The sequence below is a fragment of the Bombyx mori genome, chromosome 23 (genome assembly GCF_030269925.1).
Source record: "Bombyx mori chromosome 23, ASM3026992v2".
In the NCBI taxonomy this organism is placed as follows: Eukaryota; Metazoa; Arthropoda; class Insecta; order Lepidoptera; family Bombycidae; genus Bombyx; species Bombyx mori.
This window is the reverse complement of record NC_085129.1, coordinates 9,013,273-9,041,058: the sequence shown is the minus strand read 5'-3', so window position 1 is coordinate 9,041,058 and position 27,786 is coordinate 9,013,273. Positions and strand designations below refer to the sequence as shown.

The 27,786-nt window shown below is 37.8% G+C and overlaps 2 protein-coding genes across 5 annotated transcripts in view; one reads left to right on the top strand and one right to left on the bottom strand.

The window, feature by feature from the left end:
- Positions 1-1,965: 1,965 nt before the first annotated feature.
- On the top strand, positions 1,966-14,180 carry LOC101745404 (smad nuclear-interacting protein 1). Of its 3 annotated transcripts, none has more exons than XM_004932597.5 (12): positions 1,985-2,464; positions 2,544-2,634; positions 2,749-2,871; positions 3,184-3,300; positions 4,474-4,565; positions 4,755-4,839; positions 5,046-5,267; positions 7,273-7,338; positions 9,467-9,652; positions 10,750-10,950; positions 12,400-12,614; positions 13,136-14,180. In XM_004932597.5, exons 1-12 carry the CDS (start codon positions 2,104-2,106, stop codon positions 13,369-13,371), a joined length of 1,995 nt encoding a protein of 664 aa, XP_004932654.1. In that variant the 5' UTR covers positions 1,985-2,103; the 3' UTR covers positions 13,372-14,180. The 3 variants fall into 3 exon arrangements, with proteins under 3 accessions (XP_012551363.1, XP_004932654.1, XP_004932653.1); XM_004932596.5 differs by having other exon boundaries at positions 2,541-2,634; XM_012695909.4 differs by lacking the exons at positions 4,474-4,565; positions 4,755-4,839; positions 5,046-5,267 and having other exon boundaries at positions 1,966-2,464; positions 2,541-2,634.
- The window catches only part of LOC101746593 (proto-oncogene tyrosine-protein kinase ROS), a 49,185-nt gene continuing 35,566 nt past the window's right edge, over positions 14,168-27,786 (bottom strand). Inside the window, exons 25-38 of one of the 2 annotated variants that reach the window (XM_012695907.4) lie at positions 27,166-27,403; positions 26,064-26,260; positions 24,957-25,092; positions 23,789-23,922; positions 22,620-22,832; positions 21,197-21,339; positions 20,906-21,070; positions 19,653-19,847; positions 18,830-19,049; positions 18,431-18,528; positions 17,933-18,042; positions 16,479-16,630; positions 15,668-15,730; positions 14,168-15,218 (exon numbers count right to left, since the gene is read on the bottom strand). In XM_012695907.4, the coding sequence (XP_012551361.2) occupies positions 14,920-15,218; positions 15,668-15,730; positions 16,479-16,630; positions 17,933-18,042; positions 18,431-18,528; positions 18,830-19,049; positions 19,653-19,847; positions 20,906-21,070; positions 21,197-21,339; positions 22,620-22,832; positions 23,789-23,922; positions 24,957-25,092; positions 26,064-26,260; positions 27,166-27,403 (2,363 nt within the window). In that variant the 3' untranslated portion in view covers positions 14,168-14,919. The remainder of the gene's footprint in view (positions 15,219-15,667; positions 15,731-16,478; positions 16,631-17,932; positions 18,043-18,430; positions 18,529-18,829; positions 19,050-19,652; positions 19,848-20,905; positions 21,071-21,196; positions 21,340-22,619; positions 22,833-23,788; positions 23,923-24,956; positions 25,093-26,063; positions 26,261-27,165; positions 27,404-27,786) is intronic. The other variant, XM_012695908.4, reaches the window with a different exon arrangement.

The window sequence follows — 27,786 nt, the reverse complement described above, 5'->3', positions numbered from 1 at the left end:
GAGGTACTCTATGGGATTAATACGTAATTTTTTTCTGTCCTATATACTACCAGTAACCTTAAGGCGTTATACTAACTTCGCCGATTGATAGTAGAGCTCACGGGGCTCAGCCTGGGAGACATTACTAATATCTGCCTTAGCAAGAACAGTGCTTCGTTAAATCTACCACAGGATCGGAATCGCGAACCACTAAAAAGGAACCGGTGAGAGACCCAGTGGTCAGTATCTGTAGGTTAAGTTGCTTGACGAATCCATCGTCACATTCGACGGGTTTGTCGAATACGGTGACCAGTGCTTAAAATGCTAAAGCACCAAGAGTGATTCGGGAAGATCCGAAATGAATTTTGTTCTAGAGATCTTGAAGCTTCACCAGAATGAATGACCGAACTAGAAAACAAAGCCAGGAGGTTTGATAAAATTTCGAGCGTCGAACTCGAACGTCGAGTACATCGTTAGAGTACATCGCTGCCACTAATGTAGGACATTGGGGCATAACAGACAGAAACAAATAAATAATGATCGCGTGAGAGAAAGTGATGTAGAAGAGTTGAGGAATACGACGCAAGGAGAGCGGCATAACAGGCTATAGTAATATTGTACAGATATGTATTATATAGACAACTTGCATCGACAACTTGCTTAAAATGCTACTTGGAAAGGATCATAAACTAATAATTTTTTAACAGATTTAAGTAATATATTATTTTTATAATTTCCGAATAAAGTCTCAGCATATAAGACATAAAACAAAACAAAATCGCTGTAATTAAATTGTCAGATTTTAGTTTTAGTTTTTAGCTTAAAATAAATTAGGTTTCGGAATAGGAGTTTAAAACTTGATTGCATGAAGTTTAGTTGTGCATCTAGGATTTATGGACTATGTTTCCATTACCTGTTTTCGTAGAGAAAACAACATAGGATGGAGTAGCAGTGTGACCAGATTTAGCAGAATTCTGCGATTTTAGCAGAATTATACCCCCAATTTAAGGTTTAGCAGATTGTGTTGCAGATTTGAAAATAAGGAATTTTTTGGCTGAATCTCATTAAAACTTCGCAGAATTGTAGCAGGATTTGACATCTGTGTTTCATATTTAGTCATTCGGATAGTTGCGCTAAAAATATTTGAGGAATTTTACCTTTGTAAAACAATGTCAGGTTTTTCTTCCAACAATGCCAGCACTTAAGCAAATTTTAGGGGGATCCCCGTTAAATGTTTAGCTTTGAAGTTGTGTGTAGTGCTCAATGAACACTGTTTACATATTTTCTAAATAGTGGTCGACCATCGTCACTCATTTATGTAATACTCGTAATTTGCAATTTCTTGATCCGCAAAACGGTGTATACAAAGAATTCACAAGTTTGGCCAGAACTTTTTCTAAAATTCCTAATTTGGTTAAAGAATCTAATATGCAAGCAATTGACTCCGAATATCGGGAGGTTAAATTAGACAAAACAGTGGCCAAACTGTTAGAATCTGGAGGAAGTTCTAATCCCACACCTATGAGTTTGAACACAGAAATGTTTTGGGGCCACATTTCAAAAATGACGAAGGCTGATAGCACTAAGTAGTATCCGCACTTGGTTGATTTTGCAAAGGCCATGATGATTTTGCCTATGTCTAATACAGCTTGTGAGTGCCTATTTTCTCAAATAAGCAACATAAAAAAAACTTGCGGAACAAATTTAAAAATGAACATATTGCAGCAATTCTACATGTCAAACAGGCAGTTAAAGAACAAGGTGGATGCGTCAATTTTACGCCATCAAAAAATATGGTAAAGGCAGCACAAAGCCTGACAGTTCCATATAAAACATGGACGCCACAGAAATTTGGAAGTTATAATTTGTTAATAAATATTTGAAATTGCCTTTTTTTGTTCTTTTAAATCCTCGTAAAAATGATGACCTTATCTATTAGCAGAATTTCGGAATTATTTATAAAAACTAAGCAGATTTTAGCAGAATTTATACGAGTAACTGGCATATTGTTCGATTTAAATCTGGTCACACTGCGGAGTAGGTAATGGGCTTTTAGTTTATTACGTTTTCTCTTTAAATTTTTGTGTTTGATTTGTGTACGATTGATTGTTGTTTTAATCAAACATGAAATCTAAAAAAAAACAACATACTTCTTCTGAAGAATCTGAGGACACTAACGATAGTGCAAGAAGCAGCTCGTCCGAGAGTGATAGCGAGGTATCTTCAGCTTCTGAACATCGACACAAGAAAAAAAGAAAACGTGATTCATCTTATTCAGAGACAGAGTCTGATGATCAAAAACGTTCTAAAAAGCGCAAACATAAAAAAAAGAAAAAGAAACATGGGAAAAAGAAGCGCCGATCGGGTTCTGACGTTAAACCTGACGAATTTATACTGAGCGAAGGCGAAGAAACATCTAAAAAGAAACGAAAACACAAACATAAACATGTTAAACGTGCCCGAAGTTCCTCAGCTAGTGAAATAGGTATGCTTAAAGAAAGAAAAAAGCATATTTTTGAGTTTTCAAATAGGTACATACATTTCTTATTATTTATTTGTAGCAGAAGTAGAAAAGAGTCAGCGTCGCTTGCACAGCGTCGTGAAGGAACGTCGGGATTCATTAGAAGAAGTGCAGCCAACCCGAACTTATTATCAGTAAGTAGTGCACAATCAAATTAATCACAAAATACATGACATGCCATTATATCAGGTTATCTATGTTATGTCGAATTATCAAATATTTTTGTGCTGAATTTATGTGTTCATTAGGAGGGAATTTAGACGCTCTCAATCTGCAGACAATGCAAGAGAAAGAGAAGTTCAAAGGTTCTATAGAGGTTCTAGCAAGGAACGAAGGCAATATCAGGAGCAATATGATCAAGAACACGAAAGGTACTAAATGCATTATGTTATCTGAACGAAACAAAATCTAGGCTTTTAATGTATTTTTAAGTTACTTGGAATACAGACCAACGATAATATCTCACAAAATTAAACTTTATGTAATGTACCTTTCATCTCATTGCCGAGCCATGGTTTCTGTCTAAGCAACACTAAATGCAGTCTGTGAAATTGTCAGCTGTAAAAATGTTTACCATGAAATGTGTAGTGTGTAAAGTAATTAATACAATTAAAATTGCATTATTATTTGCATTATTTATTCTTGTTCCATTATGAAGTTTGTGTTATTATACAATATTACAGATTTGCTTCATATCACCATGAACACTTTGACAATAAACATAAGTACAATCAAACTTCACAATACAATCAATTTAATGATAGTGGTGGAAGACAAAGAAATTTCAATCAATTTAAAAGGTAAGTCTATCCTGCTAACTGGGTTCTCATAGTATATTTTATGTGTAGCTACACATACTTACAGTGAATTAAACTATAACATATGGTCATTTTCACTTAAAGTCTGAAAGATTCTCTTGAAGAATGCAATGCATACTATTCCTATTTCTGCCGTGAAGCAGTAATGCGTTTCGGTTTGAAGGGTGGGGCAGCTGTTGTAACTATACTTGAGACCTTAGAACTTATATCTCAAGGTGGGTGGCGCATTTACGTTGTAGATGTCTATGGGCTCCAGTAACCACTTAATATCAGGTGGGCTGTGAGCTCGTCCACCCATCTAAGCAATAATAAAAAAAAAATACTGCTGATTTTCAATACACTAATAGGTCAATTACAAACAATTAAGCAATACACAATTACTGTCGCCCTCGACACATCATTTTGGAGTCTCCCTATCCATTCTCAGTGCTCTTTTGACAAATGCTTCAACATGTCGAAAAAGTACTGCAAAGCTAAAGCCGAAAAGTGCTGCAACTTAACCCACAAACACAACTCACTGAGTTTCTCATCAAATCCTCTCAGTACGTCATGATTCCGTTCCAGTGGTAGATTTAGAAAAGCACTGCTCTTGGTAGGGCAGATGTTAACAGTTTCTCAGGCTGAGCCCCTCGAGTCTATATATCAGGTGAATCCCGAACGGAATCTTGAGGCTACTGGCAGTAGATAGACAAAAACCACCATCACACACTACAATCATTTCGTCTATGTGGCCTCAAAATAATTATTTCATAAGTAATATAGGCAGAGCAAAGTCAGAGTATGAAACGATTTTGCTTTAATTTACATTAATAACGAATGCTGTAATAGGTGACAGTACTGATGATTGCTAACAATGATAGCCTTAATAAAATTACATTCAGGTCAAATATTTTGTGGTTTTGATGATAATTGTGGATAAATATTTGATTCTTAAATAAAGTACTATGACTGAATGCAATTCTATTTAAATTGCAGAATCAATCTGCAATCCAATCATAAGCTTTTAGACCAGTAATAAAGTATTTACATCGGTAAACATTTTATGTAAATTTATAATTTTAATTGACAATTTGCTGTGAATAAAAATTTATGCCACACTTAGTGTATTAATACTTATGAAGAAAAGAACATTCCTTTAAGCAAAAATAATTTTAGGAATCAAAGATATGAAGATTATCGTCGTCCTGATGATGGCTATCAAATGAAACCCAGAGATGAAGTGTACCATTCTAAACCTGACCCAAGGGGTAAGATTGAATTTTAATGGCTAAATTTATTGTATTGTGTGTTTATTAATTTTCACACATGCATTAAAACTGGAAATATCATCAGGAAGTATCTCTTTTTAAACATTATTGAGAACACTGATATATAGATATATAATTAAGGTTTATCAATCAAAATTTGATAGCAATATATATAAATTTTGCCAATAGGTTACGACAATAACCGATATGAGCAATACGGTGAGAGAAATATAAAGAGACGCGATTATGAAGAAAGCGAAGATTACAAGGATCGGTATGTTTTATATAATTCGTATTTAGTCTATCAGGAAAGTTGGATAGATGAGTTCGCAGTTGAACTGCTATTCAATGTTTATAATATATAATAATTTATTATAATTGAAATCCATAAACAACAAAATGAATGTTTCGAGGAAACGGTTGTTTCAAATACACTTTGTACAGAAAATAAAAAAATAATGAAAGAAATTGTTTGTATAGTCGTGGGCATCCTGAGAATGAGCGTTACCATGCACCGCCACGCGACTACCAGGACAAGCGCGAGTTTCCAGATAAACGTCAGTTCCCAGACAAGCGTCAGTTTCCGGACAAGCGCCAGTTTCCAGACAAAAGAGAATTTCCAGACAAGAGAGAGTTTCCGAACAAGCGCGAGTTTCCAGTCAAGAGTGAGAAATTCCGTGAAGAACCGTACCCGTTAGAAAGGTATGCAGAATTTGGAATGAATGTTAACGTAAAATCATCTTTTAAGTTAAAAAGTCAGTGCAGCACAAGCCCAAAATTCCACATGAAATTGTTGTTTCATCATAAATTGGCATTGAATTATTGAATCTGTATGTGTGCATTGGCTTTGTAGTTGATCGGTGTCGTTAAATGACTGAATTTGTTTTTACAGTGCCTTCTCTACAGAATACTATTGTGGTCAGAGCGCGTTGGTGTTACAAAGATATTTTCTTATTTACAAATTAAATGATAACCACTCTAGGCATGTGTGAATTTATAAATATCCAAAAGATCCATTGAAAAACGATTTCTTCGTTATGATAATGCTGATATAAAGATAAAATAAACACACTGCAGGTGTTTTATAGTGTCAATTACACACTATTTGTGCCACCGAAGGTTCATGTTGCTTCACATCTTGTATGTAATTTGTATTGTACGTTTATTACATTTTCGAGGTCTAATACACAATAGATACATTTTGAAGAATTTATACTTCCACAATCAACCTAAAATGTTAAAGAATGCAAAGAAGATGCTCTCTAGATTTTCTGTGATTTCTACATTTGGTTAACACAATCCGATGCATATTGTTAATTTGATTGAAAACAATCTTGCTACTTGAGTGACATGTTGGATTGAAAACATTTTGGAAATAACTCTGAATTAAGACAGAAACCTATGGTTTTTTATAATGAAAAAAGACAATAGAAATGTTACTTCAAGGAAGATTTTTATTGACTTGAAAGTTACCAGACCACTTTGGAGGAGATAAAAGATCATCATAAATATTTCTTTAGATGAGAAATGAACGAACCTTTTACCGAAATTGGAGATCATAATTGCTCAGATGCAGTAGAATATAATATAGAATAGAAACCAGAAACTATGATACCAAAAAAGGAAGCTGCAAAAAAAAAAATTTTGAAAAATGAAATTGAATAATGCAGATATACAAAACTGTTTTTCACAGTTGTTTTAAATGGACCATGATCGCTTAGTAGAATACAATTATTTAATGAAATATCATCATACTGAAAAAAGAAAAATGTCACTGACATGAAATGATTTAAATTGCAAGCTTGTACATTGTCATTGAAAACGTCGGCATGACTCTTAAAGGATATGAAATTATATGATAAAATTGCTGGATTAAAGCAGAAAAGAGCTAACGTATTTTTGTTCACATTTTGGAGAATATGAAAATCTAACGGGACTTATATATGGGTCATAGACTTTAGCAGATAAAATGAATAATGCGAAGAGGAACGCAACGAAATGCGTTAGATTATTGAAAAGATATGTATAACATAGATAGAATACTTTTCACTACAAAGACAATAATTGTGAATAAAATAAAGCAACATTTTAACAGTATTATAAAAGTCGACGGACTTAATCTTCACCAAATTACATGAAATATTGCAGAATATGCATTTTCGATTGATTAAAAATCAACCTATTTGAAAAAAAAAACTTTACTTAGAATTGTGTTTGATCTAATGAAACATCCACGAACGGATAAAAGTAATTACCATTAGGTAGACCTACCAACACAAAATACATCGTATTTTTAATAGTAACGGTAAGTGAAAGATTTCCAGGAGTGTACTACGAATTTGTACTACAAGTTGAAGATAAAAAATATATACATACATACCTATATTAACGTAACGCTATCGTAATAATTAACAGTTGTGTTTCTGGATTCCAGCATTCTTTCTTTTATTGGAAAGTCGATTACATTGTACATATGTGAATTCGGAATTCTATAAAAAAAATGTTTCAAACATGTCGACCGCGATAAAAGGATAAATGTCAAGGAAATATTTTTTGTATAATTTTTTTTTTGTAATTGTGCTATTATTCTAATTTTTTTAAATTCGGTGCCTTCCTAAATCACATTAGAATGCTTTGGGTTTTTAAGGCCCCTTCTATAAGTGTTTTATCAGTTAATATTAGTTAAATATTGTTTTGTTATTCACAGGAGTCGGGAGCCGCGTCGAGATAAGCTACTGCCCAGAGTTGAGAGACCTCCATTGCCTCCACACAGGTACAATACATACAGTCTGTTTTTTTTTTATTGTCTTTGTAACCAGACGAGCATACGGCCCATCTGACGGTGAGTTTTTTTATTGTTTAGGTGGACGAGCTCACAACCCACCTGGAGTTAAGTGGTTACTGGAGCGCGCAGACATCTACAACGTAAATGCGCCACTCACCTTGAGATATAACTTCTAAAGTCTCTACTATAGTAACAACGGCTGCCCCACCCTTCAAACCGAAACGCATTACTGCTTCACGGCAGAAATAGGCAGGGTGGTGTGGTACCTACCCGCGCGGACTCACAAGAGGTCCTACCATCAGTAAAAAAGTGTGAGTGGTTACCGTCGCCCATGGACTTCAGCAATGCTAGGGACAGAGACGTTAATAAATACAGTATAAGCGAGAGCATCGATACAGTATTCTTAGTTTTATCGAGACGTGATGAAAAACATACTCTTACATGTTTGCGGTCACGGAGGACACGAACGTCCTATTTTATGAATCGAATAAATCTTGAAAGCATCTACGTAACAGTATTCATACGAAAGTGCAATAAACTTTATCTCCAACTTAAAAAAAAACATTAAATTGAGCAACAAAAAAAAATATCTCACCAAAATAATATCAATATAAGTCATTGAACTCTATAGGTAATGTTTGTGTCCGATCATTATTTAAAGGCGTTCCATAATTAGGTATAATATTGTTGAAAGTTTTGCAACGGGAATTCATACAACGAAGTTCGTAGTTCTTTAGGGTTGCATACAACGAAATTTGAAGTTCTTTAGGGTTGCATACAACGAAATCCCAAGTTCTTTAGGGTTGCTCATCAAAATAAATAAATCTGGGTCTCGAATCCATCAGAAAACACCCAAAGTCAGTTAGTTCGATAAGATTAAGCGTCACGATAATAGGCTCAGTATGGCTACCGTCGACTATACTCCCCGACTTAGGCTAACGCCGGTCACCGTCGACACACTAGGCAGGCACGTTCTCACGGATTCATCCGATTAGCTAACATTGTTATTACGCGCCTGCAGCTTTAGCAATAGACAATGGGATATTGGGACATAGGGACAGCGGTAACCGTACTCGTCGATCTCGTCAAAGAGTTCCAGACCATCAAAGAAACGTGAAATCTAACCCATACATCATCCCGCTAAGTTTCTCGCCGGATCTCAACGAGTCACGATTCTGATCCGGTAGTAGATGCATTCGTGAAGTAGTTGCTTAGATCTTATTCGGACACGCTCGGGCAGCTGTTAGCAAATCCCACCTTCATGGCTTAGCCCATGCTCGCCATATCAGGTGACACTGGAAAGGCTTTCAGGCCAGTAATCCAGTAAACCTTCGTTCCTAAGCTAAAATAAATAAAATACAATGTGATTAAAAATATATTTTTTGGTTTACATGTTTCTGCTCGATATTTAAATACCTACAGCAATCGGTGTGTGTGTGTGTGTGTTTTTTTTGTTGTTGCTTAGATGGGTGCACAGCCCACCTGGTGTTAAGTGGTTACTGGAACCCATAGACATCTACAACGTAAATGCGCTACCCACCTTGAGATATATTATGTTCTAAGGTGTCAAGTATAGTTACAACGGCTGCCCCATCTTTCAAGCCGAAACGCATTACTGCTTCACGGCAGAAATAGGCAGGGTGGTGGTACTTACTCGCGCGGACTCACAAGAGATCCTACCACCAGTGTAGCTAATTAACAAATAATGGTAACAGCCGCAGCTGTACTAAGATGAATATTAGCCTCAATAACTAAGTGCAAAGATTACAGTAATATATCGGATCCAGTGATCGTCTGGACGTCGCAGAAATGAGATCTCTACAAAACGGGTAAAATAGAGTAGCTTTTAATCTCAAACAGATGACAACGCGAATTAAGATTATTTCCACGTCTTACGTTATTATTTCCTTTCGTGATTACATTGCAAGTGCCAGGAAACGAACTTTTAGCGTGTAATGAATTTGTTTACCCTGTTTAATTATTTTTTATTGAAAACAAATATATAATTTCTAATCTATCTTTATCTTTCTCGCATGGATTTACTAAATCACGAATAAAATCGGAATTGGTTTAGATGAAAGGTATTATGGCAATTATAAGTGCTTTTAATGATTAGGGAGCGTTCGAGATCCCGCAGTTTCGAGGAGCGGCCCAGGGATCGCAACAGACGGCCGGAGCCCAGGGACGAGCCCCGGGACGACGAGGCCTACCGCCGCGCTCCCGACCCGCGCCGGGACCGACCCCGCCCCGATGAACCTCGACCCGACAAACCTCAACCCAGGCCCAGGGAGAGGAAGTCAAGGTACACTTCAGAGCATGTTATACATCTATACTAATATATAAATCTACAGTGGTGTTTACGGATGTTCCGTTATAACTACTGAACCGTGCATCCGATTGACTTGAAACTTGGTATCCATGTAGAAAATACATTTAATGGATAGGCTATTATTTATATGAGTGTTGGACTCCCTACACCAGTTGCGGGGGCGTTGATGATGAGAATGTTTGTGGGGGTAAGAAATAATAATGTTAATTTTAAATGTCCAGCGAAGCGGACGCGTACAGCTAGTTATACATACTCCTAAAAATTTTCAAAACTATTGAAATGTAACGAAATTATTTTTAAGTAATTAGATATGCCCTGCGGCTTTTCATCCGTTGTATTTGTTATAGACTTGATTGTGTCAGTCTCTCCATAAACATCCAGTCCAATAGCAATGGTGTTACTACATAAACTTTTAAAATGCCTTGCTTTTTTTATGTACGTATATGGTATTAAATTAAAAATTAATTCTGGATATGATTTACCTAAAATCCATAATAGTTATTAGTGACCGCCTTAAGCTCAAGAGCATCAGAGATTAGTAAGAGAATATTATTGGTTTTTGGTCATGATACAAACTCGCATTAATACATGTTATATAGGGTGGATAACTGCAAGCGCATCTATAATAAAATAAATAATAGTTTAAAAAAACTTAGAAATTACGCTTTTATAGAAAATTCAACTAAAAAATAGAAAATAAATTTTAATAGATTTGCATAGTATCAGTAGTTATAAATATTTTATGAACAGATATGAGTAGAAAGGTTATTTTGATAATAGCCTGAAAAGCACCCACGCTTTTTTGCAATAAAATCATTTTTTCTTACACTATTTTTAATTCAAATTTATTAAAATTTATTTTTCATTTTTTAGTTGAATTTTAAAATTTTCATTTTTTTTTTAATTTTGAATTGTCATAATAAGTCCTTAATAAGTATGCCAAATTTCGAGTTAATCCGACGTTTGGAAGGGGGTCAAAATCATGTTCAAAGATTCCGTTACATACATACATACGTCTGAAGCTAATAAAAGCGTATTAAAAATAATAAAAATAATTCTGAAACACTCAGGTTCGCTGACGCCGAAGACAATAAAGAATACAACTGGGGTAAGACGGAAGTGAAGAAGGAAGACGCGAAGAATCCGAATGAAAAGGACAAGCCGAACTTTGGTCTCTCCGGTAAATTGACAGCCGACGCTAACACTGTCAACGGTGTTGTCATCAAATATACGGAACCCGATGATGCTAAACAACCCAAAAGAAGATGGAGGTAACACATGATCCAAAATGTTAAATATTAATCATCATCATCATCATCATCATCATTTCAGCCTATCGCCGTCCACTGCTGAACATAGGCCTCTCCAATAGATTTCCAGTGCGACCGGTCCATTGCCACCTGCATCCAACGAGACCCAGAGAGATCCGTAGAACAACGAAGGTTGCTGACATAGCCCGTAGAATTAGAATTAGAATTAAATATTAATAATAAAAAATATTTATTGCCATTTTTACTATCATGTTAGTCATGCTACTAAAACTGCTCTAAGTTCAATCTCTTTTGACCTTATAAGACAGTGAACTTGCGACTCTGATTGCTTCAACACTGCGTCGCTTGTTTGTATCTAATTCGTTGCTGTGGTTAATTAATGATACAGCGCAGATAATTTACGAAAATTAATTAATCAAACGTTTACATTTTATTAAGTTTTAAGCGTCCAAAAACTGAGAATTAACGACAGTGAATCGGGCTGCCTTTGTTTTTCTAAATGTTCTTGTAAACTTTAAACAACTGGGCTGAACGCAAATTCATTACGTATGACGTCGTTTGTGGCAAAGAAAACGGTTTGGTTTTTATAACGCTGATAGTGTGGACGAGGCCACGGCCAACCTCTGTTAAGTGGGTACCGGAGCCCATAGACATCTACAAGGTAAATGCCGCCACCCACCTCGAGTTGTAAAGTCTCAGTTTTAAACCGTATAACGGGTGGCACACGATTCAAACGGAAACGCAATACTGCAGAAATAGGCAGGGTGGTGGTACCTACCCGTGCGGACTCACAAGACGTTCTAACACCAGTAACGATTGGTTTAATTAAAAATCATACCCAATGAATAATCACACATTACATCTCCAAAATATTGATTTAAATACTTTTTAAACTGGTCTATTATCTTTAAAAATAACAAAAGAAAAATGCAGAGACACCAGTGGCAGCTGAATAAACACGTACCAGTGATTTTCATTTCCAAACTACTGAATCATTGCGATTGACAATAAATTTTCCGTTAGACGGTCAATTTTTTTTTTCTACCTTTGTTGACAGCCTTCAGAGGCTATTTCAGCGTAACCTTAACTAGTAGGTGAGCTCACGGGGCTCAAACCTGATGACGTTGCTAACACGAACCCTAGCAAGAGCCGTGCTTCGCAGAATCTACCACCGGATCGGAAACGCGACCCACTGAGAAGATCTGCCGAGAAACTCAGTGGACTGGTGTCTGTGGGCTAATGTATTCATCGAATCCGTCGTTTGCTTAAATACTTATATATTGCTTGAGGTACCTAAAAGCACCGCTAGTGGATCAGGAGGATCCGAAATGACGAGTTTGGGGCGACATCGACTGCTTTCCAATCTGTCCGCAGGATCGGGAAGACGGTCACCGCAATGCTTATCAAACGCCAAAACAAAAATACTCATACAAACTGTATTGTTTCCAGATTCTACCCGTTCAAAGGTGACAAAGCGTTGCCCATATTGTATATACATCGGCAATCGGCGTTCTTGATCGGGCGCGACAAGAAAGTGGTAGATATCGCGCTGGAGCATCCCTCCATCAGCAAGCAGCACGCCGCCCTGCAGTACCGCGCCACGCCCTTCACCAGAGCTGACGGCTCGCAGGGACGCAGAGTCAGACCTTACGTCATTGATCTTGGTAACCGAATCGTTATAATTGTATGCTGTAGATGAGCGTAAATGCTCAGGACACACCGAGTATTAAATGTAAACGAGGATATTACTACCAATTTTAGGATATTGTCGAAGATTCAACTTCACGTCTTAAAGTCGCTGGCATCGACGGACTACTAAATACATAGCATCATCGAGTGAAATCGTATGACCGTCAGCAGCTAAATCTTTATTTTTGAGTAAACAAAAATATGGTGCGCGTGCGACTTGATGCACGTCAAAGAAGTGAAACTTCTTTTGCGGTGTGTACTATTGTGGTTTTCTTCATTTTTCATTCTTAAATCAAATTTCTCTTGTAATAGAGAATAAGAGAAACGATCTAGCTCGCTTTGTTTCTTCCCTGTCTCCACGGTCGAGTGGTTCGAATCGGTAACGAATTTGTTGCGTGTTAAATTTTACCTTCAACGCGCCTAAAGAAGTTTCACTTCTCTTTTCGCTACACTTTTAGCTCTCCGTTAATTGAATTATGCAATATACAAATTTCAGATTCGGCCAACGGTACATTCGTGAACAACAAGAAGATCGAGCCGCGTCGCTACGTGGAGCTTCTGGAGCGCGATGTCGTGAAGTTCGGCTTCTCGCAGCGGGAGTACGTGCTGCTGCACGAGAACAGCAAGGACGACGCGCAGGACGACGACCAGCTCGAGCCCGCGCTCGCCACCGCCGACCACATCAAGCACGAGAAGCGACTCAAGCAGGAGGTCGTCGAGGACGGCGAGTGACCTATATATATATACATATATATATGTATAGAGGGGTGAAAGGCTATTTGGTTTAAGCGACGTTTCGCTTAATAGGCAACGTTTATGTATGTGATTAAAGTTCGATTTTATTTGGTATTAACATCAACAGTTGAATGTTTTTAACACTAATCATAGCAACACTAAATGGTACGTATTTCTTCCATAGCGGGTAGATAACGCTATACAATAAGTATTACTCAAAATAAACAAAACAAAACAAAAAAAAAGTTTAATAACTGTAGATTAATTGGTAAGAAAAAGTAATGAAGTCAAATGTGCAAAAGCAATAAGATGATACGTGCATTTTCAATGCAAAAGTTCAAAATGGGTTATTTGACCCGTTATGGTATGTTTAGTGTTAATTGAACTTGAATTAAGTTTACTCCATTCGAATACATAGCTGAAGAAGCTCTCTGTTATGATATTTTTTCCAAATTTACCCTCTAAATGGCTCTCATATAAATTTGTATAAATGTCGCTTAAACCAAATAGCCTTTCGCCACACAATATAATAATGTTCGTTTTGTTTCTCGTTAGGAATTAAGTTTCTTTTGACTAACAATTCTTCCATTAAGTTTTATCTCACGAATTTTGTCCTCGGCGACAGAAAATTCCATAACGCACGTGAGTAATGCGGAAATGTTTGATGACTGACCAAAAAAGAAATTCTATTTTTGTCGCACTATCTGCTGCTGTAACCTAATCATAGTGATTACAAATTGAGCGGTCATAGATAGTTGTTAAATAAAACTGATTCTTAAATAAAAAAGTTGCATTCATTATGAAAACATGTTTTAATTACACATCGCCTCTTAAATAATAGTTTTAATATTAACAAATTATCCGGAAAGAGCTCAGCGTACATCGCTTAAGATAATTTCTTACAATTATATATACAAAGATTTCAATATTTACAAGGATAATTAATTTAAATAAATAACATTTAAATATTCCTTAATTATATTTTTTTTATATATCTATCGATCGGTGGATATTCAGAAATCCTATTATGATGGATTTTCATACATTAGTAGTAATGCGCTGTATCATACATAGTCGAACAGTGTGAAGTGAACATGATACTTTCTTTTTGTTAATATGAGAGGTATGTACTTATTGCGTATGTTCTCAAATGACGGAGCAATAATTAATATGAAGTGGTTCGCATTGATGCGACCGATATGTCAGATAAGGACTCGTTAATGTCGTATCACGCCACCGCTTATATTTTTTATTTATTGCTTAGATGTGTGGACGAGCTCACAGCACACCTGGTGCTAAATGGTTACTGAAGCCCATAGACATCTACAACGTAAATGCGCCACCCACTTTAAGATAAGTTCTAAGGTCTCAGTATAGAAACAACTGCTGCCCCATCCTTCAAGCCGAAACGCATTAGTGCTTCACGGCAGAAATAGGCAGGGTGGTGGTACCAACCAAAACATTAGCGATTGACGTTGGCGTGAACACGACGGAGCTACGATACATAATAATTGTACATGCGGGCTTAGTCTAAAATATCACAGTTTAGAAAGTAGTCTTGAATACGTATTTGTCGAGATCGAAGTCGAGGTCTAGTCGGCGCGGGTCGGCGCACAGTGACGCGCGCTTGGCGATGCCGTTCCGCAGCGGCACCACGGTCGCGTTCCTTGTGCCTGACCTCGCCCCTCCCGCTCCCCTCACCGCACCCCCCGCCCCTGCGCGAGGAACCTCGTATCCGTCTCCGGTCGCGGAGTCACTTTCGTACGCCAGCTCTAGGTACTTGGGAGCGCGCTCGGGGAGTAACCGCGACGGTTCCATTTGTTGTTGCTCCGGACACTCCTCGTCTGTACGTAATTAAAACATAGGAACAACAACGTTTTCATATTATATCGTTGACGTGCTCAAGCTATATGTTATGAATGAATAAAAATAGTATCGTTTTGTATTGTGAATATAAAAAAAAACAATATACAGGGTGTTTTAGTATAGATAAGTGGTTAGTGTTGGTTCTTAACACGATAGCACTAAAAAAGCTAATGTATTTCTTTAATGTAAATCGGTTAAAAATACATTAAATATATCGTCCGAGAGTAGATGATACCCGTTGATACATTGCGGGCTTTAGGATATGGGATAACAGCTTATACACGTTTCGGGATTAGAAACATACAGAACACCCTGTATAATTTAAATCATGTCATTTCTCATTTTAATTTTATTAATGACGATACTGATAGTGTATGTGATGAGAATGTGATTACGTTCAAGAAGTAGGCATGGTTAGAGGACAAACCTAAGCAAGCGTTGTCATTCTCGTCCAGCAGGTAGGTGCGGTTGTCGACGGCCTCTGAGCATGCTACGTGCACAATACAAAATTAAATGACATTAGTTTTTTTTAAATTAAATACGCAACGGACTTTTTATAAAATTGGGCCTTAGAACAAAACTTTATCCCCATGTTAGCGATATCTGACTTGTGTGTCTCTGAGAAATATACAGGGTATTGGCATAACTGTCACCTTGCGTAACTCATTTCAAGATGTTCGGCTTAATTCGTATTCGTCACATGCAAGATTTTTGTTTTTTATAAATGAATTAAGGTTAAGTGTTAATGCAAAGCGTTATTATGGTCGCAACTGAAAATCCAGTCAATGAGGCACGCAATGTACGACGAAACGCAACTGCAATGCGTTTATAATCATAGTTTGATGCCATAATGCACAGTAGCGTCTGGTGATCTGAAGTTCCCTCGCAAGTCCGCTTCGAGAGCATTCGACTTGAAACAAACATCTGAGCTTATTGCAGCTGTGTGTTCTAGTTTCATTGCTAGATTTCACTGATCACACAAACTTTTTGGTAGTTGAGGCATAAATAATATTACTAGGCATCATTTATAAAAGGTGAGGATGAAATTCAAAAGCGAGTCGAATTGCAGTCAAATCTGTTCCGACCTGTGGCCTGCTTTCGTAAGAGAGGCCAGTTTGCTTAATGTGAGCGTTTTAACGTTCTCGATATCGTAAAAGTTAACTCAAATTTGTATGGTGTTGGAACGTTTGCCGCTAGGGGCGCTGTTCCAGTTCGCACTGAGCACACAGGTTACTCACCGTCGGGTAGTAAGGTGAGGTAGTGGTGGTGGGCAGGCAGGGCGGTGGTGGGCGGCGTGGTGTCCCGCAGCGCCGACACCGTGCTCAGACACTCGCGGAACGACGGCCGCCGCTCCGGTCGGTAGCTCCAACACTTCTGCAGCAGCTCGTAACTGTACCGATGCAACAACTTTATAAACTACTAGCTGTACCCGTCCGCTTCGCTGGGCATTTAAAATTAACATTATTATTTCTCACTCCCACAAAGATTCTCATCCTTACCGCCCCCGCAACTGGAGTCCAACACTCATATAAATATTAGCCTATCCATTAAGTACATGTATTTTCTACATGGATACCAAGTTTCAAGTCAATCGGATGCATGGTTCAGTAGTTATAACGGAACATCCGTAAAAACACTGTAGATTTATATATTAGTATAGATTCCGCGTTTAAAGTTTAAAATGTTGACTCTTCTCTTCTTTCTAAACTTCGACATTATGGCATAGAAAACGAATTTATACTAGAGATGACTGAATCTCGTCTGTCAAATGTCACCACTGTGACTGCGACGAGGACATCGCTGAGCGTCGTGTTTCGGCCGGATATCCGTATAATTTGATTATTCGACGTAAAAAGGTCGTTTTTGGATAATCTTCACATTATTTACAATTGTTTCGATCTATTTGATATGTTCCGCGGTTTCACCGCCGTTGAATATCTAACTAAAAATAATGTCTACTTGCAGAGCTTGTGTCGCTCTGGTTTGCAAACTAGCAGTTAGTTTGTAGGTCTGTTAATACGTGAAATCACAAGTGAGTGAATATACCTTGTCTTATTTATTACTGTAGACACACCTGGTGTTGCTTCGGTTTTCATTTACCAAGATAAAAAAATATCTTAACACATAGTACTTGTAGGTTTTAACTGAGTTTGCAATATTTAATGGGGACTTTTTGGCGAGAACGCGAGGAGTGAAGTTGTGTGATTTGTTTTATTTTGTCTATTTTGTGTTTCTTCAGGTTTAAATTTGTAATAACGGTGGTTTATTAACTGCTTAGTATCTGTGAAAGTGCTCAAATGTGGGAAAATGAAACAAAGCAGCTGGACGTAACTTCTCGGGATCTTCTGAAAGTCCACTGATAAAATCTCAGTAAATGACCACCATTTTACTGAGATTATAGTTCATCCCATATCATCTTATCTCATTTCATATCATCTCATCCTATTTCATTTAATTTCATCCCAGTTGATTAATGTCTCAAATTAATCATCTTCATTTCATTTCACCCCATATTATAATTTTTCATAAAATAAAAATATAAATTAAAATAAGAATTGATCTTAGATACCAACCAGGTCATAAAATCTTTAAAAAAAAGGAAAATTGAATAATACACATAACCACAATACCATAACCACAACCTTCACATTGGCAAAAAGAATGATAGATTCATAGATGTAAATTAACTTACAAAGCTGGACTGCAGTTCGGTGGGCGGTCAGGTGTTCCTCCCGCTCTCACGTATCCGAGCACTTCACGGTTCGTACACGCGGGATATGGCTGCTGTCCCAATGATAATATCTAGAAATTGAAATTTCAAATCAGTCGTAAATGCTGCGCTCAAGAAACCTACTAATTACCGATATTGGAAACACATTGTTGAATATCTATGAATTCAGATTTTCAAATTTGATTTTTTTTCCGTTCCTGATCGCTGGTAGCCTAAGAGACTATACCAGCTACATCCGGACGGGTAGGTGAGCTCGTGGGCTCAACCTGAGAAAATTTTCTAACACTAGTGCTAGCAAGAACCGTGCTTCGCAGAATCTACCACCGGATCGGAATCGCGATCCACTGAGAAGATCCGGCGAGAAACTCAGTGGGCTAATTGGACATGTAAAACTAATTGGTTCTAATGAAGATGAAAATGAGATTTATAATTATGAATGCAAGTTGAAATTATTATTACCTCCCAACAGAGCACACCCCACGCCCACACGTCAGATTGACACGAAAAAACTCCATCCACGAGGCATTCAACTGCCATCCATCGAACCGGTAACAAACCTGGAATTCGTAAAATATACAAGTCGTATTTATACACGTGAGGTTATATATATACATTATTAAAGTAAATAAATACATACAAGAAATACATAAATACCGTTTACACATAATATGAAATCTCTATATGATTTATATACCAATATACTTACATACCAATATACTTACGTACGCATAATAAATCAACAGTATGGAAATAATAAAGCATATACAAATAAACAACACTAAGCAGATAAGTAATGTTCCTTCGTCATTTTTTACGTACTTCATTGAAACCTTTTTTAATCATAATTTACTAACTCACCTTCTCCCTCTTTCCTATAATAGTCGTTTTTGTAAATATCTCTGGCAAGACCGAAGTCCCCAATCTTGACTACCCTCCCGTTAGCGCGGTGGGCGACTAAACAATTCCGGCAAGCGAGGTCTCGGTGAACAAAATGCATCTCTTCTAGATAACGACAGCCTTTTGTTACGTCGACGCACATGTTCAGTAAATCCAGGAGTGTCAGAGAATCCGGCGTCGACTGCAAACAACGTGAGAACTGTTATAATTTTGTTGTCGCGCTTGGACGGGTATTGTATGGCCACTTTGTCCTGTTTTTTTATTATCGTTGATCGACAGAATATCTCACAGCAGACCTGGCTTCAATGGTTACCTTAGTGCATAGAACGTAAATGTGGAAACTGTCATTGAGTTAAGAGATTGAAGACTCAAGTTCAGAGCCTTAACAGCTGTCCAACTCTTCAAACTGTGCTGCAGAAAGAGCCCTGACTGTATGTACCACAATACTGTCTAGTCCGTGTGTGCTCTAATTAAAGTTTCTTGCGAAATTTTGCATTAGATAAATATACACCCTACCACATTTACTGCGAAAATATAAATGTATTTTTATTTTATGTAATGTCAAGTTTCAGAAGAATATATAGTTCTAGTATTGTAGTAAAAAAATTGCAAAGCATTTAATTAAAATCGTTTTGAAAATTCCAATAATGTATATTTTAACTTATGTTATTCTAGATTTGTAAAAATTATCCTTAGGCCCCTATCAGGAAATCGTGGAGGTTAATCATGTGTCTTTTAAAAGCAAATGGCAAATTTCCCTATAGGATATATGCAGTATACTTACCAAAAATTCTCGTTTAGCTCTCAAGTAGCTGAGAAGGTCACCGCCCTCCATTAATTCCATTATGATGTAGTTTGGATCATTGTCGAGACAGACACCTAGAAGTCGTAGTATATGTTCGTGTTTAAAGTTTGACATTAGAGCCGCCTCTTTTAGGAATTCTGTCTTTTCTTGTTCCGAAGCTCCTTTTCTTAACGTCTAAAAATTAAAATTAGCTTGTCAGTCGCATAAAACTAAGAGGTAGCTTTGACTATTTGTTTTCACTCATAAAAGTTTGACAGCGGTTTTTTAAAGGCCGCAATTTAGATGGATGGAAAGAGACCGCGCGGGCGCAGTCCGACAAGGTGGTTCGACCAAATCCGCACCACACTAGAGATCCCATTCCACGACGCCCTTCATGCGGCCAATGATCGGAGGCGCTGGCGGGACATCACAAGGATTAAAATCATGTCGAATTATAATGGTCACGACCCTCAGCAGTGAGGAAACGACGCGAGGAGGAGGAGGAGCGAGCTTTCACTGGTCAGTGTCAGGCTTTTAATATTATTGAAATATTGATTTTTGATTTAAGCACTAAAGCTAAAGCTTGCTTTGGCATTTACGGCTATTAGAAATTTCTTCTAGCCGAGTATTATTCTGAGCATAGGGCCTAACATGGTGAGTGATGGTAATCATGCCAATAGCACATCCGAACCGCTCCTCTTTTTATGGTTTTTTCCTACCTATTCTAGTAATCTCGAGGGGTTATTCTAGAATCGCATAACGAGTAGGTGAGCTCACGGGGTTTTATCCGGAGGACGTTGCTAACATTGGTTCTAGCAAGAGCCGTGCTTCACAGAATCTACCACTGAGAACATCCGGCGAGAAAGTCAGTGGGCTGTGTCTATGGGTGAATTTACTCGCCGAACCCTTCGTCGCAAGCGACGCCTTCGACGAAAACGGCGATCGGTGCTTGACGTACCTAAAAGCACCGTTAGTGGATCCGGAGGAGCCGAAATTACGTGTTTAGTGGGACGACGAATATTTATCATTCGGTCCACATTATCGGGTATGTAATTTCCGGCGGCCATGACAAGAGGGTTTTCGTGTCGTGCCGCTTTCTCGAAATGGCGCACTGATGCCGATTGTAAATACTTATTGATTGATGGATTGGTCCTAACTCCAGGTCCCCGCTCCTCGCTGTGCCTCGAACATCATCAAGACTACCAATGTCCAATTTTTTATTTTATTATTACTTCCGAAGCAAATGTACTTACTTTAACAGCCACCTTAGTATCGACAGTACTTCCATTGATCTGTCTAGCAACGCCTTCAAAAACTTCGCCAAACGCACCGGAGCCCAAGAATTTCGATAGTGTTATCTGTTCGCGTCGTATGTGAGGCAGACTCGCTAGTTCGGCGTCGGTTGGACAATGAACACCCTGTTGGAGTACATGAAACACTGAGTATGCAAAATTAATGGGAAAAACAAATAGGTACTTCATTGCCAACTTTGCAAAACAATTAATTATAAGATTAAAAAACTGAGTTCTCGATGCGGACTTTACCTGATTATAAAGTATGTTAGTGGAATGTCTGATAGGTAATTCGTGTCTTAATGTCGCCAGCTCCACGTCAGGACCTCTTCTAAGCGTCACTGTTTGGTTTTGGTTCGCTATGGCTGTTTTCTTTTTGTTTCGATTGTTGTATCCTGAAGTTTCATTATTTGAATTAATTACAGAAGGTAGAAGTAGTGATCATGGTTTTGTTTTTGCATATTAAAACAACAAACAATCGGAATATTTTTGGTAAACATGCAATTATGAAGAAAAGTAAAAAAAGTAATTAAAAGACATTTTATGTCCATATGTGCCTAAATCAATTACTATTATCGAATATGATCATTTAAATGCCTAACGCGCATTAAGTTTTACCAGTAGAAATAAACATTTCTGACTGATTGACTGCAATAATATTACTGTGTTCGTCTTTTGTGTAAAATAATTAATTTCAGAAAACATTCATTTAATTCACTATTTTGAAACATTATGATTTAAATAAAAAAACACAGGCGTAGCCAAAGTTAATTTTGTTTTATTGTAAGTATCTTATACCTTTAAGCGAGCAATTCTTGTATATTAATATAATATATATAGGTAATCTGAATCTCGGAAACGGCTCCAACGATTTTCATAAAACTTAGTATACAGGGGATTTTGGGGGCGATAAATCGATCTAGCTACGATTTATTTTCAGAAAATGTTGTTTTATTCGTGTTTTCAATAATCAACTCTTCCCGACATCTATTGGCGAATAATAATACTATTTTTCTTAATTGAGGGAAGCTAATCAAGATGGCGTTATCAAAAAAAAAACCGAGCAAAGCTCCATGTAATATTTATTACTTATTCCAACAGTTTTGGTATTTTTTATTATTAAATTTTTCTTCTCAGTCGTACACTCCTGGCGGAGTGGTCGTGGTTATGTATGTCTTATCGCTATCGGTTGCGGCTTTTGCGAAGCCTCTCCATCTCTCTCTATTTGTGGCGGTTCGTGTACATTCAGTAAGGAAACACTTAGTAGATGACTTAATCAAGCAATCCACCTTGCGGGTGACCGGCCGCGAGAGCGTTGACTGTCTTATTCTTCCTTGAACCATTAATCGCTCTAATGAGCTTTCATTACGGATTACAAAAATTACAACGTGTTTGATTTTTTTAATATTTTTTTATTGTTTGGATGGGTAGACGAGCTCACAGCCCACCTGGTGTTAAGTAGTTACTGGAGCCCATAAACATCTACAACGGAAATGCGCCACCCACCTGAGATATAAGTTCTAAGGTCTCAGTATAGTTACAACGGCTACCCCATCCTTCACACCAAAACTGCTTCACGGCAGAACTAGGCGGGGTGGTGGTATCTACCCGTGCGGACTCACAAGAGGTTTTACCACCAGTTAAATATACATATAAATTAAAGACGAATGCTCACCATAAAAGAGCGCAGCAGCAAAAGCGAAGGCGAGTGTGATCAGAGCGACGAGGGCGAGCACGAGGGTGAGGGGAGAAGGTCGAGCGGCGCGGGGGGCGGGGGCTCGGAGCGCACGCGGCGCCGACAGCGGCCCCCAGCCGTGCACGTTGCGGGCCTGCACGCGCGCCACGTAGCCGCCCGCCACTTCGCCGTTACCAATCAACCAGTACGTCTCTAAAACAATTATCTATATATTAATACGTCAAGCACAAACTTTGTGCCCCTTTTTACGAAAATTGCGCGGACGGCGGAGTATGAAATTTCCCACACTTATAGAGAATATAGAGATGGAGTGCAGAATGTTACGATTTTTTTTTAATTTTGGATAAAAAGTACATTAAATCAATAAAAAAACATTACACACACTATCATGTATTTGACGCACACATGCATGCATACTATTTGTTTATTATCAAACTTTCCTTATTGCTTATAGTCTGTGGACAAATTGGGAATAGATTAAATATTGTTTGTTTTTATTATATCTTATTATATCTGTCTAAAGTGTAGTCTTGGCGAAATCTATGATTATAGAAGTATGAGTACAATAGTCTCTGATAATAGAATCAATATTATATCATCACAAACTTATAATTTTATTTAATCATACCTAGTCGAATTACGACTACGAACGTAATAAAAAAAAACACATTAAAACCACTAAAAATACGTATCCATCTTAATTTTTGAGATTCAATAATTCCAAATGGAACTTACATCTCGTCGATGCAAATATGTTAGAATCTAATTCTAATTTGAAAAAGACAAAAAATCTTTAGCTTGGCTTCTGATTTTAAACCCAAATTATTTTCGTAAGAAAACCCTTTAGTAGGTAGATTAGTTTGGAAAAGTCTAGATACACGAATCCTGTTAAATAAAACAAAGTAACGATATAACAAAAACAAAGTGTTTTCGATGCATCTAAGCTTTCGCAAGTGGTAGACCAGAAAAAACGTTTCAGAGTTTATCTGCCGTGTGCAGCCTGCCTAAGTTTCAAATTACGCTTACACTTTGTCCGCCCTATTAAAACTGTTTTTTTTTTACATATTACATGCCATTTGGCTTTGCACCTTGTATAGGGTATTCGTGAATTGGAATTTTAGCATATCTACATACTTCAGCGGACTCACCGTTTCCTTGATGAAGCAGTTCAAGACCCTCGCGAACAATACGCAATTTCATATCGTCATCGACGTCATCAGGTAGATTTTTAGGGAGAAGATCGCTAACGTTGCTTGTAATATTGTCGCTGTTAATGGGTACACTGAAAATGTAACAATATTTTTGTCTAAAAATAAGTATGCGAATATTAACTTCAATTTTCCAGCAGATATTATAAATTTGCTTTATTTGTAGATTACATAATAATATGTTTCAAGCTTTTATATGTGCAATGTTATGACATTCAGATGAAGTGCGAAACGAACTGCTGTTAACTAGGTTTTATGCCATGACGTTTTCCGTGAACTCTTTAGAGTTAGAGGATTTTCGTTTAGGGTTTCCTGTAAGCTTGGACAGGTCCTTTATTTACTTTTTCAAAATTATAAGTTAGTAGTTTCAGACTTAGATTTATATAAATACTAGCGACTTGCCCTCGCTTCGCTCTCTGAAACTGTAATTTAATATTGATTTCTCCACTATTTAATGGATGTTATTATACATATGTTATTACACAAAAACCTTCCTCTTCAATCACTCTATCTATTAAAAAAAACCGCATCAAAATTCGTTGGGCAGTTTTAAAGATTTAAGCATACATAGAGACAGATATAGGGACAGAGAAAGCGACTTTGTTTTATACTATGTAGTGATAAGGATGTTTTCATTTAACGGTTAAAATCAAGAGAAAAAAAATGCGTTATCATATGGTTCACTTGTTCACTTCAAATTATTTATTAGTTTGTTTTCAAATTCGCTCTCAAAAAGGAATTCGTTACATATGTGGTTGGGAGGGTTTATCAATTCTATTCTCGTGTGCCAAATGAGAAAATAATAAGTCGTTACAGTAAAAGTGATATTGTGTCATAGATGGTATAGAAGACTAGAAAATAGTATAAATTGGCGAACAGGATCCACTCGCTAAGACGTTGCTTACGTTTCATAACATAAATTTGTAATAATATATATATAATAACATAAATAACATAATAATAACAAAATAACACAATAAAATAATAATAAACAAAATAATATAAATAACATAAATAAATAACATAATTTTTTTGTTGACGTAGCTACATTATATGTTCACTTTGGGAAAAACTGATCTAGAGAGTACAAGAGACAGTAATGGCGTACCGATGAGGGGGTCGTCCCCAGACCCTGTAGTCGAGGATGGGGGCGCCGCGCGGGTCTGGCTCGGCCCACCAGACACGGACAACGCGCTCTCCCACACTCTCTACCCGCATTGCTCCTGGCGCGCTCGGCACATCACCTGTGTAAAATCAAATCTTCACTCAATTTTTTTCCCTACCTATGCTGATAGCCTTGAGAGTCTATTTCAGCTCCCTGGCGTGTAGGTGAGCTCACGGGGCTCAAACCGGGAGCGTTGCTAACGCTGGCCCTAGCAAGAGCAGTACTTTGCAGAATCTATCACCGGATCGGAGACGCGACCCACTGAGAAGATTCAGCGAGAAACTCAGTGGGCTGTGTCTATGGGTTAATTTACTCGTCGAGCCCTTCGTCACAAGCGACAGTTTCGGCGAGGACGGCGACCAGGGCTCTGTCAAAAATTTCTATCAACACCCCCTTCAGAGCCCGAAATTCGAATTTTGTAAACCTCTTTGCGTTACGGACATATAAAAATCATAAATCATACTATAACCCTATGGTAAGAATGGTCAGGCTGTATAATGATTTGGCTAAATGTCACGGTAACCTTGATATCTTTAAACCTAGGGGGAACTCAGGGGATTTCTCAGATGTGTGAAGAATATGCTATTTAACAATGGCTAGTTATTAATTTTATGTTTGTGTTGGTTGTATTGTCGTCTACTTATGTGGATACCGTTTTTTTTGTTTTGTTTTTTTCCCTGGAATTTGTATTTTTATTTATATTTTTAATTTTTATTGGTAATTTGTAATTTTATGTCTCTGTACATTAATACGGTCTTGCTGAGTGCATATACCATTTAGATTGAAATCCAGATTAGATTTAGGTACTACTTGTACGATTTAGCTTGTCGGAGACGGTTATTAGTTTGGTAGCTAAAAGGAACGCAGCACGATTCCCGAGAGATTGCAGCACGATCGCGGTATAGTGCCTAATCGATAGAGGCGCGTAGACGCCATCACACTTACCAATGATATTATATTTCTATCATTGTAACATTCAAACAATTTTTAGCCCAAAGCATAATGCTTAAGAGGAACGAGATCTTAATCTTAATCAACCATAAGCTGTACCTGAAGTTTCGAAAACGAATTGATCGTCAATGGGCCAGAAATACGGCGGTGCATTCGCTATGTACTGTAAGCACAGACGAAACCGATAGCGGGTTCGCGGTCTCAGCTCCTTCGCAATCCATTTATCGGAACCGTCACGGTCGCATTCTTTCCAGCTACCATTTGCAGGTGCAGCTTCCGTATATTCCACCTTAAATCTGTTACGATAAACAGAAATTTTATTAAAATCCTTTTTCTTCCATATCTATGCTGATAGCCTTGAGAGGCTATATCAGCGTTACCCTAGCGTGTTTTTTTTATATATTTTTTATTGTTTAGATGGGTGGACGAGCTCACAGCCCACCTGGTGTTAAGTGGTTACTGGAGCCCATAGACATCTACAACGTAAATGCGCCACCCACCTTGAGATATAAGTTCTAAGGTCTCAGTATAGTTACAAGGGCTGCCCCATCCTTCAAACCGAAACGCATTACTGCTTCACGGCAGAAATAGGCGGGGTGATGGTACCTACCCGTGCGGACTCACAAGAGGTCCTACCACCAGTAAAAAGTGAGGTGGTGTTGCACCAGTTGTTGCTAACACTGGCCCTAGCAAGAGCAGTGCTTCGCAAAATCTACCACCGGATCGGAAACGCTACCCACTGAGAAGATCCGGCGAGAAACTCAGTGGGCTGTGTCTACGAGTTGGATTGTTTTGTGCGATAGTAGTCACTCGTATTTATAGTAGAAAGTGGGATTAGCTGAGTCATCAATTCTCTTGAATACAGTCTTAAACAGTTGTTTACATCCGTAACATTAGGTCAACAACTTAACTTAATTAGTTAAATTTAACTATTTTTACTTAACTAAATAGTGACGTGGCGCTTACATAAATATAATTGTAAAAACATTCTTTGATTCTAATAAAACCCCTGAAAATCGTAAACACGTAAACTGCTATTTTTGTGTTTTAAAAATAAAGTACTAAGGTCGCGACGCGATGCTATAAAAGCAAAGGTCATCAAAAAAACACGACAAACCGTCACTAATTTTGTTTAAACTATTTGTTTCCTAACTAAGATGCTTGAATTTCTACAATTATGAAAATAAAACGCGATACTTACCGATACACTACATACGAAGTTGGTGGTTGCCACAAGACCCGCAGCGAGTAAGGTTCGGGCGAGGAGAAGAGTGTGAGAGGCGTGGGTTGCGGGTATGTACGCAAACGTATTGGCGCGGAAGCCGCAGTCTCCGCGCTGTGGGCAGACCGCGCCCGCACCCACGCACGGTACCAGGTACCCGCCGATAGACGAGTCAAATTGGCCACTCCGCCTTCCCAAACTTCGAAAGTGTTATGTTCTGTCAAAATTGATAACTGATATTTATTTCATCATGGACATGGATCATGGATTATTACTGGTGGTAGGACCTCTTGAGAGTCCACGCTGGTAGGTACCACCACCCTGCCCATTTCTGCCGTGAAGCAGTAATGCGTTTTGGTTTGAAGGGTGGGGCAGCCGTTGTAACTATACTTGAGACCTTAGAACTTATATCTCAAAATGGGGGCGCATTTACGTCAAAGATGTCTATGGGCTCCAGTAACCACTTAACTCCAGGTGGGCTGTGAGATCGTCCAACCATCTAAGCAATAAAAAAAATGGTTTATCTCATAATAGTACTTCAATTAATGATTTAATCTAAAATGCCTTAATACCTAAACTGTTAGCTTAGCGACCAAATGA

What these genes read in the sequence shown, in the direction of transcription:
- LOC101745404 (XM_004932596.5), top strand. Translation starts at nt 2,104, where the DNA reads ATGAAATCTAAAAAAAAACAACATACTTCTTCTGAAGAATCTGAGGAC. An exon ending in AATTTCAATCAATTTAAAAG is followed by an intron (nt 3,301 to 4,473) that starts GTAAGTCTATCC and finishes AAATAATTTTAG; the next exon opens with GAATCAAAGATATGAAGATT. An exon ending in GAACCGTACCCGTTAGAAAG is followed by an intron (nt 5,268 to 7,272) that starts GTATGCAGAATT and finishes TGTTATTCACAG; the next exon opens with GAGTCGGGAGCCGCGTCGAG.